Here is a 12072-nt window from a genome sequence, read left to right as displayed (position 1 = left end):
GGCCCCGCACCCGCCCGTCCCGTCCCGGCCGGTCCCTTCCTTTCCTCCGCCCGCCGTGTGCGCTGCCGCCCCGCGCCCTTCCGGGCGCCGAGTGCAGCCGGGAAAGCGCTCCGGGGCCGGCGGCGGCGGCGGGTGCGGAGCGAGAGGCGCGGGGCCGAGTGGGGCTGCGGGCCCCGGGGAAGGGGAGAGGGGGGAGAGGGGCCGGGGGAGGGTCCGCCCCGCTCTCCGCCCTCGGGAGGGCAGGGCAGAGCGGGGCGCGGGGTAACGCGCCTCAGGAGCCGCCGCCAGCCTGGGCCGCGCCGGGCAGCGCTGTGAGGGTGAGGGCTGAGCGCGCGCGAGGCTGCTGGAGCGAGGCTGGGCGTGTGAGTGCTGTGAGGCTGGACAGGGTTCTGACAGCTCTTTGTTTCCTTTGCCCGTGTTTGTAGTTCGTGCTTGTGTTTGTGTAGTTCTGTTCGTATCACAGATGATAAAATGTCTAAATGAAGCGTTCTTTTTTTTTTATTTTCTATTTTTTGCTTTAAGTTAGGCACCGCTGCTTGTTCTCACTTCCATTTTGGAACATGGATGCTCATTCCTGCCTGGGGTTGCTTGCATTCATATCTGACACACTTGTGTTGCCTGCACTTCCCTGGATTTAATCCAGTGTGCCGACCTGGGTCTGGATGTTTGCTTAGAACTAGCTTAACTTTTTGGGGATTTTTGGGTGGTGCTGTGTGGAGCCAGGAGTTGGACTCATTGATCTTTATGAGTCCCCTCCAACTCGGGATATTCTGTGATCAGGGGTAGGGTCTGGATCCCTCCTCAGCCTACACAGGGCCCTGTTCATTGCTCCATTTTTCTTAAATCCTGGGGGGAAAACAAAACAAAACAAACAACAAACTGTGATGGTTAAAAGGGTTACTTCGGAAGAAGCAGGGAAGGAGTGCTGACACAGGCTGGCTGCAGGCATCACCATACTGGTTTTGCTCTGTTGCCCAAGTGACTTGGTGCTATAAATGCTGATGTTTGTCTCACTGAGGTGAGAAGAGGAAAGAGAAATGCTAACACAAGCGCAGATTGTTTTACCTCTTGAGTGAGACTGTCACCTGTTTATCACTACATTTGTCTTAGGTGTTGCCAACTGGAGTTCACAAGAACCAAAGCTTTCCTTTTAAGTCAGTTTTAGTGCAAGAAGTTTATAGCTATGCCATCTTTCTCCTGGAAGGTGGGTTTCTACAATACAAAAAGAAGACCTGTAGACTCTTTTAAGTATCTTCTTTAATTTTTACATCAGTGGGATTTCATACTCAGTGTTAGCTTGCATGGAAGAGTTCTGAAATTAAGAGAAGTCAGATGGCTTTGCACTTTGTCAGGTACGATAGATTACCATAAAGCCCTAATCAGTATGTATTGTGACTTTTCCTTTTTTTTTTTTTTTTTTCCCAGTTGCTTTTAGGTATCTTGGAATTTTACCTAAGTTAAGAAATGTACACTGAAGAAAAGAAAATCACCCTCGGGTCTTCAGTGTTCATATCTGTGTGAAAGATTCTAGGATGTTCCATGAAAACACATCAGCAGATTGCTTAACTACAGTAACAACTTCTACTGAAGATGGTGCTTTCCAAACAAAAGGCCATAATATGAGACTCCTTAGCCCAGAAGAAGCAGAGAGACTGGCAAAAGATCGGGTTTTGGTGTCTGACTTCAAACAGCTGAAATTGGAAAAAGAGGCACAGAAGAACTGGGATCTTTTTTACAAGAGAAACAGCACCAACTTCTTCAAAGACAGACACTGGACAACCAGAGAGTTTCAAGAATTAAAAGCATGTCGGGAGGTGAGCTCTATGCACTTGCTCTGTAACAGATGGGATTGATTGTTTTCAAATGATTTAATAGTACTTCTAATTAAACCATGAATTTAGGAGCACTAACATGTTATGTGTGCAGTGCTCTGTGCAGTCCCTCAGTATCAAAGATGCCACCACAGAAACAGGTGCATCAGATCAATTTAAAATTGGATACTGAGAATGAAATCTAGAAACATTTTTTCTGTGTCCTAAATAAACTATGATGTTTAAAGTTGGAGCATTTCAAAACACAGCTTTAAGGAAGAGCACCCAGAATTACAGGCTAATTGCAGAACATCGATGAGAGGAATAGTTATTTGCATCTGTTGTTCCTTATATCTGAATGAGACAAGAAAGAAATGGTGCAACAATCTGTTTAGACATCTACTCCTCAAGTAATTAAGAAATATTAATGCATTCTAAAAAGATGTGTACTTTGACCAAAAAAAAAAAATTCTTCTTCTGTAGTGTCAAAGTTATCCAATGGATAGCTACTTTAATTTCTGAATCAATGGTAAATTAAACTTGATTATTGCTTTTAATATACTGATTGAACAATGTTTCTGCTGATATCACCAGGAAAATAAAAATGATGTGCTTTTTCTTGCCTTTCTTCCACCCCAGTTTGCAGACCAGAAACTGACCATTTTGGAAGCGGGCTGTGGGGTTGGAAACTGCTTATTTCCACTCTTAGAAGAAGATCTGAATATTTTTGCATATGCCTGTGATTTCTCTCCTAGAGCTGTTGAATATGTGAAGGTTGGTGTGATATTTGGAACTTCTTTTAGAGTATTCTTAGAAACTTATACAATTACAAGTGATGGGTTTCCCTTGCCTGTCTATATGAAGAGTAGAACAGAATTGTTTGACCTACATTTTTCCATGTTGACTTGTAGTATTACGGTCATATATATGGATGAATGTGTTGAAGACTCTGTTTCTTGGGAGCGGTATTATGTTTCTGGCTATGAGATACCAGCAAAATTTCTCAGGGACGGAAGCTTCCCTTGCTTTTTGCTTTTTACTTTTTTTGGTATAGTGCTGCTAATTTTCAGTGAAAGCATGCTCTTTTTGTTCCCGCAGAAAAATTCCCTGTATAGTACTGAAAGATGCAAAGTGTTCCAGTGCGATCTTACCAAAGATGATCTTCTGGAAAATATACCAGCAGATTCTGTGGATGTCGTCACCCTTATATTTGTGCTTTCTGCCATTCATCCTGACAAAATGCATCTTGTCTTGAAGAACATTTACAAGGTAATTCTTTAACACTTTATTTTACAGTCTTTAAAGCACTCGTATTCTCCTTAGCTTGAAAGTACAATTTTACTCTGAATCCTGGTCTAGTGTAAGTTATGAACACAACAAAATGGTATCTTGCAGCTGTCAGTTTGGCTTTGACATTGTCTGATACAAATGATGTTCATGGGTTGCTGAAATGTTTGGTGGTGAGGTATAGATGATAGCAAACTGTAGCTGACTTCCAGAATATGGAAAAAACTTGCAGTTAGGATGTTATTGTTGTAAGTTATTATTATTGTTGTTATTATTGTATGTATTGTTATTACTAAACCCGCTTGACCTGTGATGATTTAGAAATGGAGAGCTTGGAGATTAACATTAACGTAGAGAAACTCAGCACCCTGGGCTGCTTGTGGTGGCTGATAGGTAAACATAGACCCATCCAGAGGGCAGTTCTAAAAGGTCACAATTCAAATGGTTTTATGTTCCTAAGGTGATCTCAAGTCATACACTGGCTGGAGTTTCATAGTCAACATGTGCTTTTTTTTTTTATTTATATAAGTGTAGGTCTGCCTTTGGGCTTTTATATTAGCAGATATCCTGCTCATTTGGTTATCAGTTAGAAAAAGGAATGTTTGATATTTTTTTTTAAATTATTTTTATTTTTTAATGTACCTCCTGCTATTTTCTAAAGTTGAGATTGGTTCGTAGCTCGTGCACCTGAAAGGCTAATTACTGTTTTCTGTGTGGAAACGTCTGGCTCATTGAACTCACTTGTAGGTTTCTGTATGAATTTGCAAGTTGCAAATATTCACTTTCTCCTCCAACAAATACAGCTGGTATTGCTGAGGTAGAAAGGTTGCATGTATCAAATATCACAAGTCAGAAGGGGTAGTGAATATACGTTTCTAAACTATTGCTTGATTCTCTTATCAAAGAGCAATTTAAACAAAAAAATGAACACCTAGCCTGCAACCCATTTTCCTAAAATTGTTCTTTTTTTTTTTTCTTTCTTATATTGCACTTTTTTTCCTTCTTGCATTAAAAACGTTGTGGTTTTCTATATTTTATTTAGCAGAATTGTGTGCTAGATGGTACCTAGCTAGCAAACGAAGTGCCATGTTAGGACTTCATTTTTATTGTTACAGTGTATACATTTTTCTTTCCACTGTGTTTGAAGAGTGTTGCAGAAAACTTATTTAATTGTTCAGCATCCAAACAGATATCTGAAGACAATTCATATTGTAGTGTTCATGGGAAGGAATTCTTTTAAAAGCTAGCAATCCGGTTTGTATACAACGCTTTTGTTGCATGAGGAATGAATTCAAAATATATACAGCTTGTGTTAGGATGGAGTGTGTTAGGATATGTCTTAATAACGTGTGTATAAGCATGTATACACAAATCCATCTACCTTATTAAAGCATGCATGTTTTACATGACAGGTATTAAAACCAGGCAAGTGTGTCTTGTTCAGAGACTATGGACTGTATGATCATGCGATGCTCAGGTTTAAATCTGGCAGCAAACTTGGAGAAAACTTCTATGTTAGGCAAGATGGGACAAGATCATATTTTTTCACTACAGGTAAGATGCTTTCTTTTCTGTGATCTTCAACTTAAGTTTGATTCAGAGAATTGGTAACATGCCCACAGGAGTTTTGTTTTTGCACAGGTGACTGTCAAACAGTCGTGTACTTCATTTGTCTTCTCTTTTTGTTACTATTTATGGGAGGCTGTTTATAGGATCGACAGGACTTTATGGAGCTGCTACTTGTTTACAAGCTTTGTGTATTTTCTATCGTGTAACAGGAGCAGAAGTTTCTAAATTTGTAGATTTCAATCAGATTTGTTATAAAAAGGAAAAAGAACAAAGTTCAGTAAAAGTTCAATAAAAATATTTGTGACACAGTTTTGTTGAGGTTATTCGTGAGGTTATTCTTGGTGTGGAAGACGAAGTGTGCCAGTGAAGTGCACAATTTGTAGATGAAGCAAAATAGGGTTTCCATTTGATACAGCATTTTAACAGCTTTTCATTCAGTGCTCTGAATGCTTTATGAAGGATGGTAATTATTGCAGGTTATTGGCTGCTAAATGGAAGCACAGAGACATGAAGGAATTTGTGAAGGCTCTCAAAATGAACTCAATATGGGTTTATAGCTCATCTCTTAACTCCCAGTTCTTCATACTAAACTTTAGTGGACTGTTACTTCTCCCTGTCAAATGTAATTGTCAAATTGTGAAATGAAAGCTCTGTGTTTATTTCTGTGGGCTCTTTTTTCCTAGTCTGAAGCAAAATATAGCCACTGAAGAGGCCAATTTGAAGCCAAGTAAAAGTTCAAATTTTATGACTTAATGTATTACTTAATTGCTTCTGATAAATAAAGAACATTAATCGTGTCTGAGATTTTTCTATTTTTCACAGGACTATGATGAAATCCTAGATAATGCAGGCTATTCTACAGCCTCATTAAAGCACTTCCAGAGCTATTATTTACTGAGTGATTTTTAGTTCCACTTTAACAAATTAGCTCTAAAAAAGAGAATGGATGCTAAAGGGACCAAATAAGAAACTGGCCTATCTATGTAAATTTAAATCCCATTCTTACTGTGTGTTAGAATTGTTTCTGAATGAGAAATTCTGTTCTAGTGTGAAGATGTGCTTTGGAGGAAAAATTGGGATAGGGAGAATGAAGAAAAAGGAAGGAAAAAAGTGAACTGGTCTTACATTGGTTGTGTGAGCTGTTGTTGTGCCTTGGGAATATCTGTGGCTGTCTCATGGACCGCCTCTGCTTCTTATTCATTCTGATCGCATTTATCTTAATAATTTTCATGTAAATATTGGTTAATGCTTGAGAATTCCTGTGTTACTAGAAATGTGACTCCATTATTCTTGTACAGTTGGCAACCAGTCCTATATTTTTAATTTAGCAGAGTCACTATTCTGCTACATCAAGTCATTACTACGTAGAATGATTTGAACAGTGCCTGTTTGTAGTGTATCTGACCTCAGATAACAACACTGATGCTCCATGGCAATGAATCCATTCTTCCACTCTTAGAAATAATCTTAAATTTGGGGAGGAGTAAATGTTTCTGATTCTGTTCAATTTACTCATATGAAGTTTCAGTTGATGCACAAGTGCTATTTATTAGTATTTCATTAATGTGGATTCTCCATTTTAAAAGAACACACACTGTTTATGGCCAGTCCGTGTGGTTTCCTGTTGGGCTTATGATGACATAAGCCTGCCTTCCTGCTGAAATTGGTGGTCTCTTTCGCCCTTCTCAACGTATCACCTCTTCTGCCTCTTCTAGTTCTGGTGCTCCTAAGCCACACGATCAGCTCTTTTGTCAAGCCCATCACCTACTGAAAAAGAGTGTGTGCCTTTGTTTTCTACCAAGTAGCAAGAGTTTAGTATGGCTTAAATTTCCAGAGGAATCACACCTGAAGTAAATGAAGCAAGGGGTGGGAAAAGAAGGATATTGAGTTGTAGCTAATATGACAGGTCAGTAGTGTGGGCAGCCCTCTCTGTTGCATAGATCACCTTGTCTGTGAGGCACTTCTGCCATCCCAAAGGGAGATAAGCTTTGAATTGTGGTCTTTTGTGTTTGAGAAAGGTCTTCAGTTTGACTTAATGCAGACTTGGTACCACTACAACCACCTCACTGTTTTTTTCCTTTTTCTACTGAGCAATGGTTTGTGAAGGTCAAGTAACTTAGGTTTCTTCTCAAGCAGAGATGCATTTTCAAGTCTGGATCACTTCCGAAATATTTGAAATAAGTGTTGTGTTCACCTGATGAAGCCAGCTGTGCAACTCGAAAATGCATTGGTGTCAATCACAGGGAGAATGAGAAAGCTCAATAAAAATAAGAGATGTGGCATCTTTTGGAAACTAAACAGTAACTAGCTTAAGTCTCAGTTTTCAGGCTGTTTTGCTTAAGTTGATGTTTCCAAAGGTGTCCTGTATTGATTTTATTCAGAAGTGCAGCAGTCAGCTTGCACAGAACAGCTTGAAATCTAAAGGCATGTGTGGTTTTTCGTACTCTAACACATTAGAATGTAAGCTTATAAAAACACTGGCTAGTGCTTTAAAAATAGCAGAAACATAATTTTTCGTCTAATGTTTTTTTTTTTTCACTTCTAGAGTTCTTGTCTCAGCTCTTCAGGGCAGAGGGATATGAGGAAGTGGTCAACGAATACGTGCACCGAGAAACTGTGAATAGGAAAGAAGACTTGCGTGTTCCAAGAGTTTTTCTTCAAAGCAAATTTCAAAAGCCTTTCAGTAAGACATAAGTTCTTTCTGATTAGCAATAGCATCAATGATAGCACATAGTTTTTCCTTGTGGGTGTTTGTCTGCTTCATACTCCATAAATGGCTGCATCCTCTTGGTTTTCATCCTCAGATATGAAATATGAATGTTAATTCTAATTAAAACTTTAAGATGGTTTTGCAAAGCAGGAAAGTTGATGAGTACCTGTATTCCTGTTTTTAAAGTAAATCCTCTGCAGCACTGTCAGGTGAAAGAGATTTTAAAAATGTTTAAGTTCTAGTTTTTCTTACTAACTGGCACAATCACTATTTCCATTTTTATTAAAAACTATTTTTAAATAAGCATTCTTTTTCTATCACTTGTGTTTGTGATTGACATCTTAATGTTACAGTATTTCATCTTTCCATTTCTCCTATGAAGAAAGGTTGAGGGAACTGGAATTGTTTAGCTTGGAGAAGAGAAGGCTCCGGGGGGACCTCATTGTGGCCTTCCAGTACTTGAAGAGAGAGTATAAACAGGGGGGGAACAGCTGTTTACAAGGGTTGATAGTGATAGGACAAGGGGGAATGGTTTTAAACTGAGATGGGAGGTTTAGATTAGATATTAGGAAGAAGTTTTTCACGCAGAGGGTGGTGACACATTGGAACAGGTTGCCCAAGGAGGCTGTGGATGCCCCAACCCTGGAAGCATTCAAGGCCAGGCTGGATGTGGCTCTGGGCAGCCTGGTCTAGTGATTGACCACCAGGGCAGTTGAAACTAGATGATCTTTATGGTCCTTTTCAACCCAGGCCATTCGTGATCTTCTTATGGCATTTATAGGGCTTCTGAGTATGATTTCTCAGGTGCAAGAAATGGAATGAAATGGACTCAGTGAGGGATACTTTTAAGTTGCTTCAGTATTTTAATCTTTTTAATGTGCTCAGCGTTTAGATATTTTATATGAACATATGTAAACATATGTTCGTAATTTTATGTTGAAGGAAATCGTTAAAGAAACAATTTGTCTTTATCCCTAATTAATTTCATATGTTCTTCCTTTGCTGAGCCAAAGCAGTCAAGATTTTTCAAGTGAGTTTCCCCTTTGGAATGAAAATTTGTAAGCTAGAAGTACTTTATTTTACATTAAGTATATTCTGCTTCTCCTTTCCTGAGCAGAGGTCTTAACTCTTCTCTGTCACTCTCAGAAAAGTGTTGGTCTTTGCTCTTTCTGTCACTAAAAGGGATGCTGATGTTATGCCTCAGCCTGTCAGAGTCCTGACTGCTTGAAGGGAATTTTTCTTTTTGCTTTGGTGGCCCTGGCTCCTTGTAACGCAGAGCCACTTGTTCTTGGATGATATCTGAAAAACATGTCTGCATCTTTAATCTGCATTTTGACCAGCTGCTCTGCATCAGGGAAAGTATCTGGTGACTTGTGCAATTGGCAGCAGCGGTAATGTAACGCACACAAGTTGCAAGAAGGGAAATTTCGGAGAAATACTGTCTTTTTGGGTGTGGTTTTTTTTTTTTTTTTTTGTGGAAGGAGTGGGGAAGATGTGTGCAGGCAGATGTTGGGACAGGGCCAGAGAGGCGTGGAACCTCCTTACTTGGAAATACACGGAAGTTGACTGGGCAAGGCCTTGAGCAACCTGCTTGAGAGTGGCTCCAAATGGGGATTTGATCTCTTGTGGCATAAATTACTCAGGTTGTTGCTCCACTCAACTCGTGTGTTATTAGATGACACATGCATCTGATACAGATCAAAGGTGTTTGCTTATCTTTGACAACTATCTGCAGTGCGTGATACTGAATTTTTTTCAGCACTTATACTGACTCTGTGGGCACGGAGCCCACAAGTGATATCTTTTTCAGCGTAAGGCCTGTTACTGTTACAGAGTTAATCAGTCAGATTTTTGAACAAATGTGAGCTGTCAGAGGTCTTATACAATTTGAGAAGGTTGTAAATAAATTTTCAGGAGATCATTGCTTTGTTTCAGGGCTTTACAGCTTTCTTCTGTTTATTTTGTTGGTTTTTTTTTTGTTTGTTTGTTTTTTTGTTTTTTTGTTATCTGCTACCATAAGCCCCAAAGCTAGATTTATTGTACAATCAAACTTGGGCCTCAGTGGAAAAAGAGATTAAGCAACACAATTCTTACAACCCTTTGAGGATGGTTATTATATGATATCTCCTTATTTTATAGAGAGTATCATCCTGGGATTTATGTATTACTGATTCCCTGCTGTGCAATCCATTAGCACTTTCTGCTATACGAGCAATAAATGTCTAGTAACATTTACAATAAATGGAAAAATACATTAGAAGGGGATATAACAGTGATAGCATTATTATAATCTAAGCAATCATCATTTTGTAGCTTCCCTCAGTAAATGTTAATCTTTACTACAGCAGCTTTGCTATGATTGGATGTAGCTCTGTTGGCTTTAGAGCAGTTTGGACCCTGCAACTCCAGGTGTCCTGCAGGGCTGGTGCTTGGTCCTTTCAGAGAGATGACACATAAATGAGGCAGAAGGATTGCCCTATCATGGTTTCTTGTTACTTCAGCATTCCTGAAAAGGAACTGAAAAATAGGCAAGTATTTAAAAAAATATTAGAAGTTTTCAAGTTTGAGTCAACTCAACAGACTTTAGCTGCAGATAGCAATTAACTTCCTTTTTCACTATGAACTAAGCATTTCCTGAACAGTAGTGCACCATTTAGTGGCTGTAGCTTCAGTACTTTAGTACAATTCTTCTGAGGGAACTGTTGCCACTTTTTGTATAGGACACATTCAAATGAAAGTAGTAGTAGTCTTTTTTTTGTTCTCATTTAGTCTCAATTCCAGTCAGACCTCGAAAATGAAATAGCTTTCATTACTCTACTATGCTACCCTGCTAGAAAGGCTTTCAACTATAGTGGTCATAACGCAGAGGTGGTTTTGAGATGACTGGTCTCTATACCTCTGCTTCAATGCACTCCAAATCATTGCAAGCATTTTTAACTGTGGTAAAGTTTGAGGAAGTCGAGGGAGCTTTAAGAAGTCATCACATGAGATGTGATAACTGATGGGGATGCATGTGTCTGCTGTTGTGCTGAAAAAAGCGCTGACCCCTTCAAACCCATGCAAGCTCACTAGAGACAGTCAATAAGGACAGATGTACCTGGAATAGTCTCAAAAGGACTTGACAAAAATAATTACGTGCACCGAGTTGTGCTCACCTTGCACAAACAAGCTACTATGCCATTGCTGTAATTAATATATTGATCATTCTGTGATTGAAGTTGTCTTCAGTCAGTGAGGGCTGCTGAGACTGAATTAATTGCTTGTAGAAAACCTTCCTTTCATTTCCCTTAAGCTGAGCTAGCTGCTTTATCTGGCAGGTGCAAATAATGTGGACTCTGGTTGAAGATTTTCCTGCAGTTATGGAATCTTAAACATCACTCTCCTCTGTGGGATTCTCCAGTGTGCTCTACTAGAACCACATGTGTTAAGAGAATCTATTAGAACAAAGGCAGATGGTGACCATTTACTGTGGGGAGGCACACAGATATGTTGCAAAGATAGAAGCTATTAGCCAGGTAAGATGATTCATTAGAGAACTCTTTTCAATTCCTACTTCCCACCATTCATTGTGTTTGCACTGAGGAGAAAACGCTGCTGCTGTGAAACCGAAGAATGTAAGGCCATGAGGAAAGTGCGTGTGATTTTTCGAAAAGACTCTTGATCTTGTGTGCCTCTACATAAATGATCCTAGTTTAGGAACATCTACCCTTCTGTAAGTCATGAGTCTCATCTTAAGAAAATTTTATTTGATTTTGAAGGTCTTTGCCAAAGATTCAGTTACAGCCAAATATGTTGAAAGATTTAGAAAAGCAGCTGCATGACTGAGAAAAAATATCTAGGTTTATTTTTCTGATTTGACTTGTAAGGTGCTTAATACTTCACAGTCACTTCAGTGCTTTTTCAGAGTTCCTGCCATTCTGTGCTGTGTTATCCTTTGTCAAGCTAAGTGTGCCCTATCAACAACAGCTCAATTTTACATCTGTACTACCTAGTGGACTTGCATCTGAAATAATGGAGGGTACTCAAAGGAAAATTCACAGAGCAGACAAGCCTACCTGCTATTTGGGCTCCATTTGGTGTTTTTCTACAATCACCTTCTTTTGACTTCTAACTATCTGTAGTAGATTTGATGTACTACATGCCAGTGGGATTGTTGTACAGCTGACACTTAAGGATTTTGTTGCTACTTTTAAAATTTTTTAAAATTTTTTTCTAGCTTTAGCTTCGGGCTTCTATGTGAAAGGTGATGTTTAATCGGAATTTCTGTCATCTAACAAAAGCCTTTTAAATAAACCAGATCTGATGCTGTTATGTTAAAACCATGTTATTCAAAGGAAGGAGAAAAGAGAAGTGGGCAGAAGGAAAAGAGAGCTGTTTCCTACGCTAATACAATAGAGCATGGTTGTCCAACCCTTTGGCTTGCCTGGGCCACACTGGGTGAAGAGGAATTGTCTTGGGTCCTTGTAGCAAAAATGCTAAGGCATGGCTTGGACCTGTCATTGAGCACCTGGTGGGAAGGCAGGGCCAATCCAGAGGAGCTCAGGTGCCAGCAATGCACATGAATGACCAGAATAGGTGGAGCCAGGATCCACCCCTTCCCAGACCTCATTTAAGGGTTGGCAGTGTAGGCAAAAGTATCTTCTCTAGAGATTTCTGCATATCTGAGGCCTTTTAAAGGTAAGCAACGTTTGTTTG

At 39.5% G+C, this 12072-nt stretch overlaps 1 protein-coding gene across 1 annotated transcript; it reads left to right on the top strand.

Moving 5' to 3' along the window:
• Window positions 1–1532: 1532 nt before the first annotated feature.
• On the top strand, window positions 1533–7361 carry METTL6 (methyltransferase 6, tRNA N3-cytidine; the record flags this gene model as incomplete). The annotated part of the gene is made up of 5 exons (XM_079538669.1): window positions 1533–1814; window positions 2451–2585; window positions 2910–3080; window positions 4511–4652; window positions 7213–7361. 5 exons carry the CDS (start codon window positions 1533–1535, stop codon window positions 7359–7361), a joined length of 879 nt encoding a protein of 292 aa, XP_079394795.1.
• Between the last annotated feature and the right edge of the window lie 4711 nt (window positions 7362–12072).

The sequence above is a fragment of the Tetrao urogallus genome (genome assembly GCF_951394365.1).
Source record: "Tetrao urogallus genome assembly, chromosome: 7".
Lineage (NCBI taxonomy): Eukaryota > Metazoa > Chordata > Aves > Galliformes > Phasianidae > Tetrao > Tetrao urogallus.
This window is presented reverse-complemented; position numbering and strand designations above follow the sequence as displayed.